Here is an 18,439-nt window from a genome sequence, read left to right on the forward strand (position 1 = left end):
CTACATCCTGCATTCTCTTGTCCAGTGATGCACTATGACTGAAGAAACCAGTTGATTAAATCTCTCAAGTGGACAGCGAAATTTGCAGCCTGGCAGAGTGAGTGGATGGGGATCTTTCAAAGAGTGATTCCGATAGTACATTTCAATGGTGTATTGCCTGATTCACAACACACAAATACAAGTAGAGTTAGATATGCATTCTTTGAAGTTGCAGTGATTGGACCCTACTTAATGGAGTTACACCAAGGACAAGTTTGACACTTTTTCTAACTCTTTATAAAGTGCCAAATGGAATGAATTTATAAGAGAAACAGTATTTTCTTATAAGAAATAGGCACTTGCAGTCCATGTCCATGTGCCCTCCTGTTAGTAAGGGTGTCATGGGTAGGCCAGAGAGGTGTATTTCACCAATTTAACAAGCTCTAAATGAAATATTGATACATAAGTGTCTGTAAAACATTCACCTCTGCTGTAACACGGTTGACACCACAAGTGAATTTTGTCCTTGTGACAGGGGCTGGAAGAGACCAGGCTGATTCAGCCCCCTGGCACTGGTGTCCTAATTGGAGGGAATTGGAAAAGGCTAATTAAAACCTAAATAGAATAGGCTGATGATGAGCTGCTGCCAGGCTTGTTAGCCAGGCACTATAAAGACTCCCAGGAAGGAAGTGCAGGGGAGGGCAAACAGCCAGCAAAAGGAGAAGCCACAAGAGGAGGGTGAGCTTCCCTTCCCTTCCCTTGGTTAGTGGCTGGAGCAGTGAGGCCTCTGGGGCTGTTAGGCCGGACTGTGTATTGCTAGATGTTGGTGGGTAACAAAGTGTAAATAAAGAGCACTGGTGGGAGCCCAAAGCTGATGTTTGTGGGTGCTGAGGACCTGAGCAGCAGGGCTCCCTGCGCGAACCTGTTACAGTCCTTTATGCTAACATTTACATTTGTCTGTGTATATCTAAGCTGTGTACATCTAAATTGACCTTCCTGCTCTGAGCACGACTGGCCTTACTGTACATTCTCAAGTGTTCTGTCCAGTCTAATGTTAACAACTTATTTTGAAACTTTACCATCTTTCCTTGGAAGATTTGCATGTTCTGTAGTTGAACTTATTGTTAAGGCATTTTTCCTGGGAGTGGGATTTTTCAAAAAGTCCTGAGGGAGTTAGATACCCAACTCTTATCGACCTTCATTCAGTAGGGCTTGTGTTTTAAGTCCTGTTAGATGCATTTGACAATCCCACCTGGTGTTCAGTCATTTTGTATGGCATCTAGTATCTCTGAACTAGCACTAATCATGTGTCTGAAAAAACCTATTCCTTCATCCATGAGTCCAAAGGGCCCTGAGTCACCAGAATTGTGTGATTTCACAGTGGAAAGTGTGTTGTGAGTCAGGGGAGGGTGTTATGTTACTCTGCTCCACAAGGGTTCCCTGTGTCCCTGCATGAGGGGGAATTTGGGAGCTGAAGTGACCTGGGAATCTGCAACTCTATAGAGCAGTGGAGAGTCAGAAGGATGAGTAGCAGTGGGAACCGAGTAAAACCTCTCACTACTGGAGGTGGTCCATCTAGAATGGGGTTGAAACTCACTGATGGGGAAGCTTATACTGTGAGGAGAGATTTCAGGCTCCAGCACTGTGTACCTGGTAACTTTAACAAGCACTAAAATCACTCAGATTATATTCATTAAACTGATACCAGGGTTCCTTTTATTATTTAAGACCCATGTGTCCAGGCATCTCAATAATGGCTGTCAAAAACAGTTTAATTTATAAAGTACACTGGGGCTTCAGTAAATTTAAAAAAAAAAAAGTAAATTTCAGTAATACAGCTTTATCCAGATACTTATGTGACACTGTCTGGATTAGAGGGGCCCTTGAGGTGTATTCAGGAGCTCTGATTACTCCCTTCTACACCAATCTCGCATTGGGAGTGTCATGCTTGCTGGATTGGGGTGGGGGGACAGGGGACATTTATTATATTATTTAACATCAGTGTAGGAAGCCGCTGTGGCCTCCCACGGAGCCAGAGCCTGAGGAAGGACCCCAGCGCTCTGATTGGCTCAACTCACACCCTGCCCCGGAATCTGCCCAGCAACAAGGAACCCGGGCCACGATAGGACCATCCAGCCAGGCCAATTGGCAGCCTCAGGGCGGAGCCCCAACAGGAAGGGGAAGTACAAAATCCTGGCCCCTGAGCTCAGTAGGGCCCAGACTGTTGCCAGAGGCAGACGTGCTGCCCCGCCAGCCGAGGCCTAGGCTAGAGCCTAGCTGCCGCCGACGAACCCCGGCCCCACCTGGGCCCGGGGATTGGATAGGGCCCTCGAAAAGCTGGACTAGGCAACCCAGCCAGGACGACTGGGCCGAGTTACCCTGACCCCGAGCCCGGGACCGTGCTTGAGAACCGCCAGACTGGGCCGAGACCCCAGACCAGCCCGAGTGGCGGGCACCCCCGGAGGCCGGGCCGGATTTGGAGGAACTGCCAGCTGCTGAGCCCCTCCCTGCAGCAGGGCTGGACTTGGAGGAGTTGCCCGAGGCTGAGCCGCTCCCAACATATATCGACCTGGAGGAGCTGCCCCCTGAAGAGGAGCTTCCTGCCTTACCCCCGGTCGATCAGGAAGGACTGACGGTGCTACCCCAGGTGGACTATTCTCGTGGCACGGAGGAGGCAGGTACTGGGGTCAGTGGGGAGGAAGTAGCCCAGGGACAGCCACGGTCTGTGGCTGAAGCCGCATGGTAGTCGGTGTGTTGCGGCGGGAGCCCCACCGACACAGTGGCAGCCGCTTCTGCCACTGCTAGGGCCCTGGGCTGGGACGCAGTGGAGACGGGTGGGCCTGCGTCCCCCTCCCCTTCCCCTTTTCCCTAGCCACCCCAGGGGAATTGCTCTCCTGACCCCGCCTGAAGCCGTTGCTCCAACCCCTAGGCAGGGTGAGCAGAGGCGGCAATAGACTCCTGTTCGCTCGCCCTGCCTGAGGGCCTGAGCGATCCGCCTCTGCTCACCCTGCCTAGGGGTTGGAGCAATAGACTCCTGTTCGCTCGCCCTGCCCAAGGGCCTGAGCGACCTGCCTCTGCTCACCCCTGCCTAGGGGTTGGAGCAACTGACCCTTTGTGTGCTCGCCCCGACTGAGGGCCTGAGCGAGTAACTGCTACTCACCCTGCCTAAGGGTGGACTATTCGGACTCCTCACTTGCCAAGTGCGAGCTATTCCCTGTCTGTAGGAAGCCGCTGTGGCCTCCAACGGAGCCAACACTCCTACAATCAGTATGTCAAAATCATAATAATTCATATGAGATATGCTGTGTCAGGTACTGTTAGAAAGGTTATAATGTGCTAAGTAAGATGATAATGTTTATGTTCATGTGTCCTAAGTGTAATGGAAGTTATGGATATGGTTGATATATCTGTATTTCAAATTGTGCTGTGTCTGGGCGACACCCCAGACAGTATGGCTGCAGCACAAGTGCCTGCTTAATGGCCCATAAGGAAACTCACAGGTCAGATGGGCCAGGAGGAGAAGCCAGGGATATACCTGATGAGTCACCAGTGACTCATGTGACCCTGGACTCCATCTTATTCCTGTAAATTTCTACAAGCAGTATGGCAAAGGCCAAAGGACATAAAAGGCAGCTGCACGACATCCATTTTATCCTCAGTCGTCTTCCGCCACCTACCTACCTCTGGATCAACTCATCTAATACTGAACTGAAACTGTGAAACGAAGGACTGAGACCCATCCAGGTACTGGATGTATACCAGAGGGACTATACAAGCCTGCAAACTCCACAATTCTACTAGAAACCTGATATATATGGACTTTCAAATCAATTTGTATGTGTCTGATTGCTTTAATCCTTTAACATTTCTCTTATAGTTTGTTTTTCTTTTTATAATAAACCTTTAGTTTTATTTACTAAAGGATTAGCTGGCAGTGTGGTATTTTGGGTAAGATCCAAACTTATATTGATCTGGTACTGTGGCTAACCCTTTGGGGTCAGGAGAAACCTTTTTGGTAAAGAGCATAGTGTTTTAAATAACTAGTCTCTTTACCTGACCTAGTGTCTGATTGGGAGCCGGAGACTGAAATGCAGTAAAGAGGGCTGTGTATATTTTTGTTTTGGCTTCGTGACAACCAGTGTGGGGAATCAGAAGCACTGTTTGTGGGTGGTTGGGAAGTCTGACTTCAGTGTCACCCACCAGTGCTGGGAGAATCTGCTCTCCTTTTGCAGCCTGCCCTGACCTTGGCATTTTCAGGTGGCTACCCTAGGCAAGGATGGGTCACAACTTACCCATCCTTTTCTTGGTAAAGTTCAAAAAAATGGCAGGCACTGTATGGAGGCAGTTTTCCATTGAAAACATTGAGTGCCATCTGTAAGGCAACGATGGTAGCAGCGTGCTGTAAACAGAAGAAACGTTCCCATTAAAGAGTTATTGAAAATGATGTGGACATTACTGAGCAAACATTCAACAATTTCTCCACCAATTTAGCTGCACTTTACTTGCACAATTCCATGAATAAGTACTTGTCCTCTGATCTCTGTATCCTTGTTTATTCTTATTTTAAGATAGCTTTGAAAAAAGTTCACTTTTTTCCAAAAATAAATATAATTCTCCTGTAGTAGTAATATCCATGTAATAAAATGCATTTATATCAACCTTCCAGGACTACTACTAATATTCCAAATCTTGGAGTGGGTTCAAGCAGTTGCCATTAATAATAACAACAACCATCTCCCAGAGAAAAGTTTTCTTCTTTTTCGTCCAAAATATGCACAATTTCCACCAGAATCATGCTGTCCTGAGACCCAGGATTGGCAATTATCAGTCCCAATCCAGTGGTAGATTTAGAACTAAATTTTCAAAAGTGGCCTTCAGTTTTGAGTGCCTCAGTTTTCAGGCCAAACACTTTCAAATGTGACCTCTAATTCTAGATGCCCAACCTGAGACATCTCGCGTCTGGTTTTCAGAAGACCTGATCACTTGTAATGCTTGAAAGTGAATGGGAGTTGGGAGTACTCAGTTCCTCTTATAGCCCAGGTCCAAGCTTTCTCCAGTTGGGCATACAGAATTAGAGGTGATATTTGAAAGTATTTGGCTTTAAGGTCTAATATCTCACAACCTAACTGGGCTACAAACAGAAACTTTTTACCATCAGTAATCCAGGAATCTCCTTGTCCATTGGGAGAAGGTGTATGTTCTGTGCATAAATAGAAAACCTCAGTATCTTAGATAGCCAGTCCAGCAGCTTTTAAAATCACTAAATTTAATAAAAAAAAAAAAAAAAAAAAAAAAAAAGGCAGCAGGAGGTTGGTTTCTAGATCAAGCATGGACTATTGGATCAGTGCAAGATTTCTGATTTCTTTACTAAACAATCAAAACAGCTTTAGAATGGAGTAAGTCACTAGGTCGGACTGGTAAATAAGATGCTGTATGTATCTGTGCTAAATTTTTGTATTTTAAATCAAAATTGATTAAATGAAATCAAAATGATTGAAATCATTATGAAATAGTTAAAGCAAGCCAAGAAAACCAGTATAACTGTTAGATGTAGGAAATGGAGCCCCATGTATTTTACTGTAGTTGACAACGCCAAAAATCCAGCGTAAAAGAAAAAAATTACTCACTGCAGAATAGATCATTATCTTTCGCCGGTTGGAAGGTTTTCTGGCATTTGAGAGATGTTTCAGAATATCTTTTAAAAGAATACCTGGAAGAAAATTGGGAAATAGTGACAATAATGGTATAAGGAGCTTGTATTAATGTTGGTATTCTTAACACAAGGAAGTGCTTAAACACTTAGTAGATTAGTTAAGATGAGTTTATAGCTAATTTTTGGAGCATACTGATGAATCTGACCCAATCTTTTTTTATAGATAGTGGGCCCAATTCTGTTCCCATGTACACCAATTTTAGGGCCAGATTCACTGGTAGATCCCAGTGGCTGAAAGCAGCCATAAACCAGTTTAACTGGCTGGTTCACAAGACCTGGTTCACAAAGAAAGCCAGAGTGTATTGGTGAGTCTGGCTCTCTTTTTAGTGTAACTCCACTGACTTCCTGATTCCCATGGGTGCAAATAAGAGTAGAAACTGGCCTGATGGTGATCATCTTGTAATATATGTGTATATAGCAGCTTTCATAGTTCTAAATATGGCATGAATTCCAGTGTTTGCTGTACAGACACCCTTTCCACTCAGTTTTCCTATCACACTCTCACCCCACTGAGAATTATGTATTTTTGCTTACCTCCTTGGAGTCGTGACTTCTCTTTTTGCTTGTGAAGCCCAAATTCTGCCCGTAGCAGCAGTTCTGAGAGCTTTAGAAGCTTGGTCCTGACACCATGAGTGGCCCATGATGGTAAAGTGTAATTGTTGATATCCTACAGCAAAGAAGAAAAACAATGATTTTCTCATTGATTTCTCCTAGATTGCTTCCTTTTGTACTGTTACCAACAGCAATGCTCTGAGGTACAAATCCTGAATGTTTTGACCAAATTAAAGGTTTCTCTTTATTTTATATTAAACTAAGGACCAGACACTGTACTTGGTTGGTGGTGGAACTCTCATTTATACCAATATCTTGCTCAAAGAAGCATCTTTTAAAGGTAAGAAGAGATGACAGTATTCATCAAGGCCAGGAGGTAGCTCAGCACTAATATGCAAAAATGGCTGTATGTATAGTGGGAACCAATAACCGTACATTATAAAGGATGAATTTTATGTCTTAGTGAAAATTTTCTATTGTCAACAAGTTCCTGGGCCACCTCCAGAAGCCCTTATTCAAGCAAAACTTGCATGGAAGTCAGGACATTTTGGCTTGACCGCTCTGAGAAATCAATGAACTATAGAATGGCTCAAACTGCAACATTTATATCTGGATTTTGACTAACCTACAGTCTGGTGAGGGTTGGGGATCTGAAGATATGTTCAGGCCCATTTTACACCAACTTTTTCAGGTGCTGACTCAGTCCCCAAAACAAAGCAGAATGGGGCTAAGTTTGCCTTTGGAGTTGAAGTCAGATATGTTAATGGCTACCACCGTGCGGAGGAGGAAATGCACAGCGCTCCAGGTTTGTACTGAACTGAATTCCTGTTTAACAAAACCAGTATATTTGTCATAACATTGTGTACCCTTATCAAAGCATGATAGTTTAACTGAACTAAACAGTGGGAGTGTTCTCATAACTACCTGTTATGTCCTGAAAAGGACTTGCTAATTGATAACAGGATTTGTTTAAACAGGTGAAACAATGGATCATGTCAGGTTAAATCGGCTCAGGTCACAATGTCTTATTTGTTTCTTTAACAAACATGATTTGTTTCTAAAGAAGAGGACATGCTAATTGAATGCTGTTTCATACCACTGCTGCAGGCAAACAAGTGCCTGTGCCTTTGGAGTTACCTAGAAGTCAAATGACATGTGACCAATAATACATAATATGGTGAGGTGAATTCTACCATGGCTGCATGAAAACAGCTAACAACGAGTCTCTCTTTGCACAGCTGGTAGAGTTGTTGCTTTTGTGACAGGAATATAGAGTCCCAGTTGAGTAATGTGAAGGAGCCAAACTCAAAGTCCAACACTGGAGGAAGTACTCTACTAATTAAATTCTCTCTAGCATATGTGTTGGTGATGACAGACAAAGATGGGCAAGTTTGTAAATTTACCTGAAGGAATCAACTCCTGCCTCAGAACACTATGATATTTGCAATACAACATTGTGCCTTTGCATTGGCACATTACTGGTGTGATAATGTGGCGAGGACTTGATGCAACATGCCCAAGTTGCAGTATCCCAATATGTTGACATTTTCATGGGTCACTAAACTAGTGTAGAGATCTGGGAAATGTTCCATGTGGGATTGCCTTGGCAAAATTGAGACTATCATGAAAAATGCAGGACAGATGGAAACTTATTGCATAGTGAGATACAATTGAATAGTTTGTGTCTGAAATGCAACTTAAAACTTTAAAACTGCTTTAATTTTCTAGGGAGTATGCTAAACAGTTATTTAAACAAAACAAACTAAACAAAACAACAACCAACAACACACATTGCAAGACCTTTCAATTTTTGTTTGCTAATGCACTGGAAGACCTAGTCCTTCGGTTTAGAAGAGCCTTCCTGTCAACATTTAACAATAGCCTTCTGCCTCCTTCAAGTTACTGTTATAATCCCACTTGTTCCATGAATCCTATGAGTGCCACCATACACACACTGCTCCACTTGCTACTACCTAATTATTACTATACCTGCTTGCACCATTTAACTCTGAAAGCTTTTTTCTTTGCCAATCCATGTATTTTTACTTCTATAAATGCTGTGCATGTTTATAGTGCTGTTTAAATAATACAGCAAGCAGAGGGTCTAAAAGTTACCTCATCTTTTTCCCTCCCCAGAACTGTAGTGATAATATAATTGATAGGCTTTCTCAGTGGTACTTAGGGCAACAAGGAAGTTAACAAAAAGAGTTATATTGGTTTATGCTCCATAAGAACTGGATGAAGGATATATGTGTCAATTATTTGAGGCAAGTGGTCTAGTAAGAATCCCTAGCTGTGGATGTTCTAAGACATTTGTTCCTTGCAAGCATAAAGCTTTTTTCTGACCACTGAGGAGTAGAAAATGCAGTTTATAAATCAATCCTTCTTGTACTGTAGCATGTTTGAACTGGAGCTTATGGGAATTTTCTTTATACTTTTACCTCACATAGTAAAGTGTCATATATTTTTCTAATTCTTTCAGTGTTCAGCCTCTTCAATGGGTATCCTGTGTGAACTGCTAAATATCTCAGAAACGGCTGGAAGACAAAACAAACAAAAAAACAAACAAACAACCAAACATGTAAATATGATGAAGACTTTTTATTTTGCTCATTTATGACATTCCTATGTACTGCCCTAGTGCTATATGGTATTGTTACAGAAAGAATAAAGACAGACCCTGTCTCAGTGAACCTACAGTTGAGGGACAGATGACAACAGGCAAGAAGAAAGGAAGTTTGCACACAAGATGGTTGAGGTTGCTTATTTCCATAGGGTATATACGTCGCTAGTTCCCCATCTAACATCTTTTAGGTTGGTGTAGGAATGTGGGACACTGTAGAAGGAGAATGGGATTTTGAAATGGGATCTGAAGGAGCAGAGGGAGGCTGCACACCCTACAGGATCAGGGAAGAGATTCTAGATGTCTGAGGAAAGATGGGGAAAAAGCACTCAGGCACTCTGTGGGAAAGGGGTAAACAGGACAACGTGGGGAAGCAGAACTAGTGCAGAGTGTATATTGAGCAGGAAAGTGGCAGAAGACAAAAATGAACTGTAAGCAGAGGCAGAACTGTGTTTGAGTAAGGCAGAAAGTTTGAGTAGATTGAATGTGGTGCCAAATTGCAGAGCCAGTGAAGAATCTGAGCAGGGGTGACATGGTCAAAGAATCTGAAAGATGATAGTTTGTCAGCAATGTTTTGGATAGACTTGAGGGGTAAAAAGTGGGAGTTGGGTAGGCCAGAAAGCAGGAGGTTGCAATAGATTTGACAGAAGATTACTCAGTCATGGCAGGGATTTTGGTAATGGGGATGTGGAGGAAGGGAGAGGCATTTGAGATGTTGTGAAAGAAGTGAAACACTTGAGCGACAACCTGAATCTGAGATGTGAAGGGGGGAGAGAAGTGTTGGAGACTGCAGTGAAGTTGTGGGAATTTTCTAACATGACAATGAAAAAAATTAGTGAAGAGATATTTGTGGAGGAGGAGGTGTCATCTTAGCTAGCAGAGGAGCATATGGGAAAAGATGTCAGAGAAGGTCTTGTGGATGTGAGACTGAGCAGAGAGGGAGAGGTTGGAGTGGAGACACTGACTTTAGCTGAGTTCTGTTTTGTAGATTTCCAATAATCCAGGTCTTAGATGGTGTTTTGATGCATGATGACCAAGAGTTTATCTTCACAAAAATTACACCTATCATTTGGTGTGGGCAAGCCAGCCCAGCAGGTTTTACAAAATCATAATCAGTTAGTGGGAATAATTTCCTTCTAATATGTGGGAGTAAGGCTTGTTAATGCTAGTAGGAATGAAATACCAGCCATTAAAAGGAGAATATATGAGGTCTCTTGATTTCCATTCTGGTGACCTAGCCATTGGCTAATGCTATCATGAGTGACAGTGTGATGGGGTGTGCTCCCCACACTGGCCCTGCAAAAGCTGAATTGGGGCCAGGTGGGCCCAATCAGCTAATTAAGCTGCAAATGGGGGAACTTTAGGCTGGAGACAGCTAATTAGAGAGAAGCTCACCTGTGGGTGACAGCTGGAGCTTCTACAAAAGACAAGACATTGGCAGCAGAGGGGGCTGCAACCACTCCCTGGGAAAAGGGAGGTGTGTTTGGGGGTGCTGTAGAGATGAGTTGCCCAAAGTTACTCCCTGGGAGGAGGAAGTGAAGAGACTGGCAAATCCAATGGAGTGGGGAAGGCCAGGAGGTATGGAAGCTGCTCAGGGAAAGGCAGTGAGGTGCAAAGGATGGACAGTGGCTGCTATATAGAAGTTTCTGGAGCTGGAATCTGGAGTTGAGCGCAGGCCCGGGTTCTGCCTGCCTGCCACTGCTGGGGTGGCATTGTGAGGTAGTGAAGCAGAAGACTGCCCTAGACTGTTTAATATGCTCCGCCACAGAAGAGGAAACCACAATAGTGACCTAGCCGGTGGGCTGAATCACAGAGGATGCTGTGGTTGTGGGAGTTGGAGGAGGGCCACAGAGGAGAAATTGAAAGGGAATAACCACTGGAAGGGGCATCAGCCTGACTGAGCTAATCCCCCAGAACAACTAGGAGGCCGCCCTGTCCAGTGATGAGTAGAACAACCCTGTCACAGACAGCTTTTAAATATGTTTCCCACAATTGAAAACCTGTTGTGTTCTTTACCTTGTAGTGCTTCAACTGTCTTCGAAATGCCCTGGTTGCAAAGGTTTCTTTCTGAAGTTCATTGTATCGTGGGCAGTTTGGATAAGGTAAGTGTAGCAACTAAAACAAAGAATACAATATGTTAGTTAGGCAGGGTGCTTCCCATTTGGTTATTTAGTGCTCTTCCATGCAATTCCATTTTTCATTAGCGTGTTAGCTGAGCCAAACTATAAAAAGGGTTTTGGTTTGGTTTCCAGTGGCTTTCACTCTAGGTACAGTAAAATAGCTCTATGGACTCACGTCTAATATGATTGTTACTTCTTTTATAGAAGTCACTGTTTAAAGATGCTGTGGTTGAAAATTATAAAGTATTCAGCCAAGGTGAAATTTACACCTGTGTAGAAGGCTGTTGCCCACTCATGTACTGCTTAAGTCCTCAACATAGGGCTTAAGTGGTGCATATACCTTGTTGATGGCCTTCTGTACAGGGGTGATTTCATGCATAATGTTTGGTCTTAAAGATTTTTGAAAACTTTGCTTACTCTCACCACGAGCTAAAGACTGTTTAGAGTTTATGGTCTAAGAATTTGTACTTGAGTTATCTGAGAGAGCCTAATCTTCTTTTTGTTTTAAATTATCTGCATTAAATTTAAATACAGAATAAAAAACAAAATTGCAGTCAATTTGAAATGAAGTGGTAAATATCTTAATATTTCCTACTAAGGTGTTTTTGTTCTCCCACACAAAATAATTAATAAAACTGTTTGTTGCAGCCACACAATTAAAACAAGAGCTTTAAATAAAACCTTGGAGAACTGAAGAGATAATTAGCCTGGAAATATGCACACTTCTGTTTTGCTGCTTTAAAATACTAATCTAATTGTTTGAGCCAAGTCACCCTGAAATCTAACCATATGTTCATGAATAGGTATGATTTTTCTTGATGTAACTGATGGACACTATCTTTGAATAGAAAGACACTTCTGCAGTCAAGTCTGCTGTGTATTCATAGTAATTTAAAATGTAATAAGTAATGGGAAAGGGTGGGGAAAAACTTCATCTGCATTTACATTTTCTTATTGTTCATGTGAATTTTTTTAATTTACTTAAATTCTAGTGACTGCAGTATAGTGGTTACAATGGGCATCAGCCCAGGGCAACATTTCAGTAGTCAAGATAAATAAAAAGGAATATAGAAATGTTTTAATTTGACTCACTTGTGTGTGTTGTATGGCTTTCTGATCACTTGGATAAAAATGTGTGAGACACAATGCCTGTTTGCTGAATTTGATACCTGTGCTCTAAGCCTCCTGTTCTCAACCAGTGGGGTGTACCCTCCACTAAGAGTGGCAAAAATCTTGGGTGTGCAAGACTAAGTGGGAGCCTGGGAAAGAGAAGGAAGGAAGAGCTTACTCTTTTCTCCCTCCTCCTGCTGCCAGCTCTGCCTTGCTCCCTTCTAGACATCCTCCAATATGAGAGCATCTCTTCCCCTCCCTGCCCAAGTTTTAGCTCTGGGGCAGGGGAAGCAGCATTTCAAGTGGTTGTGTAGCTGGCTTCATCATATCCCCTTTAAAAAGTGTTTCCCATTCTCCAGAGCTAGCTACTGGGTCGGTCCAGAGTGGGGCAGAGAGGGAAAGGAGCAGCATGATGTATTTGCCTCACCCTCAGCAGCACCAACACCCAACTTTTTTTTTTAAATTAGCAGTTGATAAAATGGCTTATAATATTATCCCAGAACCCAAGTCTCACTGTGGGAGATGGTGAGATATGAGACAATACTTTTGGCCATTTTGTGGGTCACAGATCAAAAAAGATTGAGAAACCTAGCCCTAAACAGCAGTGGGGGAAAAAGTACTTTCCTTCTAGCTCCCAAATGGAGCAAGCCATTTTTAGTCTCTGTGTATGCCAAGAGAGTGGGTTAATCTGTTACCCACTCTGAGGGCATGTCTACACTTCCCCAAAAATATGGGGTTCTTAACTGTAGTTAGGTAAACCATATTAGCTAACGCAAGTTAAAATAACAGTGAAGCCATGTTAACCTGGCTTTTAACTCAGATTAGCAGCTCATGTTAAAACATGTAGAGCAGTCTAGGTTTGAAATGGAGCTGCTAACCTGAGTTAAAACCCGAGTTTCACTGCTGTTTTAAACTAAGTTAGTTAGTCTGAGAAAAGAACATGTCTTTTTATTTTGCAATATGCACATACCCTGAGTTGTGTTCTCCTGCAGTATGGGAAAACTCACTTCCTTTAGTTTTTTTCAGACTTAGATCTTTCTATTTTCATTAAGCACAAGGCTGCGTTATGGAATTCTCCTCTTGAAGAATCTCTATGTAATGGTGCTGCCTAAACAATCAGTTCTTAGTGCATGATTCTTTAGCTTATTGTCACTTTCATCGACTTTATTCACTCTTCATCACACATTTTGGCTTTCTGATAAAGCCAAATGGGAAGTAGAAAGTTCCCAATTCGTCCTCACCTTGTCATGTGACAGTGGCACAGTGTGAACTGGGATAGGCTGCCAAAGGATTTTGGGGTTCCAGACCTGATTACCAGCCAGTGGATACAGCCCAGCAAGACTCGCCTGGGCACTCATAAGAGTTTGGTCGGCATCTGTGCTTTGAACATAAATCTGGAGCAAGAATAAAAATAATTATTTCTTAGTGTTAACTAATGGAACATTGCTCCTGTTAATTGGCTGACTTGGTGGGAAAGGAGGGAACTGGGAAGGGAGGGTTGGCATCAAAAGGGACTGAGGCCAAAAAGGAAACCTGGGACAGTAAGGAAAAGAGGGAGCAGTGAGTGGGAGCAGGAGCAAGCACTGATGGAGTAGTGAACTGGAAATGTGATAGCAGCCCCATTAGAAATTCTAGGGGAAAAAATTAAACTGATTCTAGTTGACCAACTAGGTTTGGGATGCAGAATGGATCCATTGAGCTACTGGAGCCCTATATGAAACAGATTAAGAGATATCAAACAGAGAGCAGTGGAGAGATTCTAAGCAGGTCTCATGAAGTTACCAGTAATGAGGCCCTCATGAGCAGGAGGGAGGTGGACACCCATTCTCAGTGGCTGAGGTCAATCATAAGGAGGATGTGGGGTCTGTGCAGGAGGTCTTATTGCATCACTGGAGTGATGAAGCATCTGAAGTGAGGCTGCTGTTAGTGAGGCCCCAAGGCAATGATCTCTGTATTCATTGGAATCCAAATACATCACCAATATTTTCAGGTGTATCCAGGCTTACCCCAACACCTAATCCGATTTCTTGCCAAAACTGATATACAGCTGAAGCAAAGCTCTCTCTGCACTAACTCTTCAGTTACCTTTCTATAATGAGCCACTTTGAACAACATTTGGTCTACAACCTCAGGAGTCTGAGACCCCTAAACTGCTTTTGACTTCAGTGCAAGTTGAGGGTGCTCAGCACCATGCAGGATCAGACTCGTCATGTCTTAAGGAAGTCCCATTAGTAAGTAGGAAAAAATGTCCTTCCTGCTAGTTCTGATACTTGCCTCAAACTGGTTATATACAGTATTCAGGAAATGTGCGTATCTTTTCCGCATATATTGCCCAAGCTCATATTGTCGCTGTATTCCAAGCTGTGGAAGCAATAGTATTGATGAGTGTCAGTGTAAGGTAGCTGTTGAAGAGTAATTCAGAATTAGCTGATTTTAAAAAGAGGGAGCGGTAAATAACGTATAGGATTTATTTTATTTTCCTTCTCTTTGATTTGGCCAAATAGGATATCCTAGGCTATTTTTAAAATAAAACAAACAAAACCTCCCCAAAATACCACATCTTTGACTGCTGTATTTACAAGAACCTTAGCTAGGCAGTCATGCTCCCCATCTTCCCATACATATGTGTCTTTCTGTCTGAGATTTTTTAAAAAAAATCTTTTTCTGAGGTATCTTAAAATTTAGGCTGCATAGAATCTGAGCTACCCAAGAGAAGCAATATTTGCCCGGTATACAGTAATATATAATGAAATACAGTACATCTGTCATACGATTTGACGATTACATAGTCATAAGCACAAAAATCAGGAAATTCATCTGTTTGGTTTTTAACCTCAGCGTGGTATATTTTATGAATAATATTGAAATCAGTGGGAGAAAGGAGCTAAATCAATCCATTACTACTACCACCACCACCACCTTGGGTCCTGCAACCAGACAACTCACATGAGTAAGGACTATTCACATCCTATTTCAGAAAATACCTTAATATTTTTAAAGGTGAGGTAGGCATGGAGAAAGGGGGGGAATACTGCAAGGTGGCTGTGTTAACATTGATGTTATAACCTTAGCTTTTGCATTTCCTTACTCTGATTGTAATTATGAAATGTTAGTGTTGCTATGAACATAGTCCCTTCAACATCTAATTTCTTAGCCATTTAAAAAATGGGTGGGAGGAATTGTTTGGGATTAATCTATACTTCATACAAATATAAGGTACATCACTGTAGTGAGCCTTTGAAATGTATACCTTATTGAACTGTACAGGATGGAGCAGGCATGAGTTCCCATATTTCCTGCTGTTATTCAGTTAGTTTTCTGTAAATGGGGTTAACGAGTTTTATTTTGTTTTTTGTGATGCTTGCATTGTCATAATATACAAAGATAGAAATTCAAGACCTGATCCTGGAAGGTGCTGAGCAACTGAACCACTCCTTCAGTGAATGAAGGTTGGAGGTGCTCAGCACCTAGTTGGGTTTTGTTTCAAATGAAATACTAGAATCTGCAGATATTAGATATCTGCACAATAGACCTCACTGCAAAGTGACCCCAACTTTCACAGATTTTAAAGGCAGAAGGCACCATTAAGAGTCAGTCTGGCCTGTATAACACAAGTCATAGAACTTCACCAAGTTGTTCTTGAAAGAAGTGTATATCTTCTGGCTGAACTAAAGCATTTATTTCAAGACATGCACTCCTGATTTAAAGACTTCAGGTGATAAAGAATCTGCCATATCTGTATGTAAATTATCCCAATGGTTTATTACCCTCCCTATAAACAATTTACTCCTTATTTCTCGTCTGAATTTGTCTAGCATCAGCTGCCAACCTGTGGATCTTATTATGCTTTTGTCTCCTAGATTAGAGCCCCATGTTGTCAGAATGTTTTCCTTTGATCAAGGCACTTCTTAACCTCTTCTTTGTTAAGCTAAATAGCTTGAACTTCTTTAGTCTGTCACTGGAAGGAAGGTTTTCTAGATGTTGAATCATTCTTGTAGCTCTTTTCTGAACCCTATCAAATGTATCAAAATCCTTTTAAAATATGGATACCAGAACTGCGCACACTATTCCAGTAATGGTCTCACTAAGCTATATACAATGTTAATACCACCTCTTTATTTCTACTTGGTATTCCCCTGCTTATATGTTTAAGGATTGCATTTGCTCTTTTACCACTGAATTGACATGGGAGCTCATGTTCAGTTTGTTATTCACCATGACCACTAAGACCTTTTCTGAGTCACTGCTTGCCAAAATGTAGAGCCACCCCCTTAAATCTTTAACATGTGAAGGTCAATTTCTCTTGTTTCAATATGGGCCCCTGTAAATCCAACAAACCTTGGTAAGTTGTCCAAATCCTTGTGGCCATGCATTTTCCTTGTGTTTATCGGTTGGAAAAGAGTCACATGGGGTTTGGTCACCATGACGAAACACCTGACAAAATAGATTGAATTCCATTCACATTGTTTCTTTTTATTAGAAGCAATTATTGCAATTCCAGCAGTCTTCATGAATAGTGTGTGCTGTATGTGCTGTGTACTAAGACGTCTATCATGTGTCTGTATCTATAATTATTAATAAATCATTTGCATTATTATTGTCTATAAGATCTGGTCATAGATCTACAGTAATTATCTTTTTAGATTGTAAATTTTACATGACATGTGGACTCTCTTTTCCTGCATTTGAAAAGTAGTTAGCTCAGGGTTTCATTTGCAATCTGTATAAATTATATACTAAAAATAGTCTTTTATATATCATGTTGTCAGATCTATTTTAGATTGGTCAGGATAATGTAGGAAGTATAGGTCTCATTAAATTAAGCAGGCAGGATAATCTGTATGAAAAAAGTAACAGTCTCTAACTACTGAGAAAATGTGATCTGACTGACAAAAGTTACTCTAAGACAGTAGTGTATAATCAGGAATCAGAGATATTGCAACTATAATGTAAACATAGGAAGACAATTGTTGTGAAAATGCTGAATCTATCCTTAAATCCCTTTTCTGTCCAATGATCTTTTATGGGGTGAAGCTTTTTTCATTCTATCTATTGTAATCCATTCCTGTATAAGTCGTTTGACCCCACAAACCTATTAATCATGTCACTTTAAAACTAACTCTTACACCATTAATTCTTTCCTTTCATCATCAAAATAGAAATACATTTAAGATTACATCTCAAAAAATGTAAAAATGTTTTAAATGCATGTGCACTCTCCAGAATAGACTATATTCAGACCTCCTGTGACCTGGGCAACTTCCAAATCCATGCAAGTTGCACTAATTTACAACAGACATGAATTTGGGCTGTGTGTTAGTGATTCAACAGCCCAAATCTGTTCTTAATCACACATCAGGGAGAAATTGCTCTCCCTTGAACCAATAAATTAGTTCCAGGGCAAAGAGGAATTCTCCATGAAGTGAACACTAGTATCTATTTCACAATTTTAAATTATCATTGCAGAATGCTTCTTTTGATCTCACAAATAAGGCCCTCGCTGTAAATCTTCAGTATCACCTGGATTGCAAAAAGGAAGCAACACTACACAATGTATTTTAAAGTTTGGGACTTTGTTTACTTTTCTAGGGGAGGTGATAATACAGCTTGATTATTCAGGAAATATTGAAATGTCTATAAAACATTTTCCCATCCAGGGACCACTTTCTAATACAAGAACAATAAACCACAGGTCCTGTAAGACATTCCTTCCATTCACATAGTGAAATTAGCATTGCCATCTACTTACTACAGACACAAACTTCAGTTTTCTTTTTGCTGTGGTTTGGTGAAGCAAAATGAAGAAAAGACTAAACAAGAAGCATAAACTCCAGACTCCACATAGCAGCCGTCTCACTCTCATCCTTGCAATAGCTTAAGAATGTTTTGCACGCTGAGTTCCCAGGCTGGACAAAACCCCACTGTAGATTTGACATACAGTTATATGAATAAGAGGGGAGGAGTCAGTCTTTATGAATTCTAACAATGGGCCATAGCCCTGCCTCCTGCACCTCTTCATCCCCTTTGGGTTACTTGCATCCCAAGGGACCTGTGAAGGGAGCAAGGGCACTCTGCTGCTATCCAGGATGCATGTGATACAAGGGCTCCTTGGGCCCCTTCCCCACCCCTTGCCTTGTGCACCTGGACACAAGCTGAGCATGAGTGTTTATGCTCATATTTAAATTAAAGCCTAGTATCACATCATATATCTATTTGAGCGTTGCAGCTTTATAAATGAAAATATTGCAGGTATACTGGTGTAGTTTTAATATGCTGTATACAAAAGTCTCTCCCAAGATACCTCCCACCATTAACATCTGAGAAGTAAACACATTTTATCTC

At 41.7% G+C, this 18,439-nt stretch overlaps 1 protein-coding gene across 1 annotated transcript; it reads right to left on the reverse strand.

Moving 5' to 3' along the window:
* On the reverse strand, positions 1-17,960 carry LOC137162069 (prostatic acid phosphatase-like). Its single transcript, XM_067561641.1, has 10 exons — positions 17,847-17,960; positions 16,436-16,531; positions 14,372-14,458; positions 13,339-13,491; positions 10,884-10,982; positions 8,686-8,781; positions 6,227-6,359; positions 5,607-5,689; positions 4,272-4,378; positions 1-157 (listed from the first exon to the last, which is right to left on the reverse strand). Exons 1-10 carry the CDS (start codon positions 17,958-17,960, stop codon positions 1-3), a joined length of 1,125 nt encoding a protein of 374 aa, XP_067417742.1.
* Positions 17,961-18,439: the final 479 nt, after the last annotated feature.

The sequence above is a fragment of the Emydura macquarii genome, unplaced genomic scaffold (assembly GCF_026122565.2).
Source record: "Emydura macquarii macquarii isolate MOO-44397 ecotype Brisbane River unplaced genomic scaffold, CSIRO-AGI_Emac_v2 contig_2422, whole genome shotgun sequence".
Lineage (NCBI taxonomy): Eukaryota > Metazoa > Chordata > Testudines > Chelidae > Emydura > Emydura macquarii.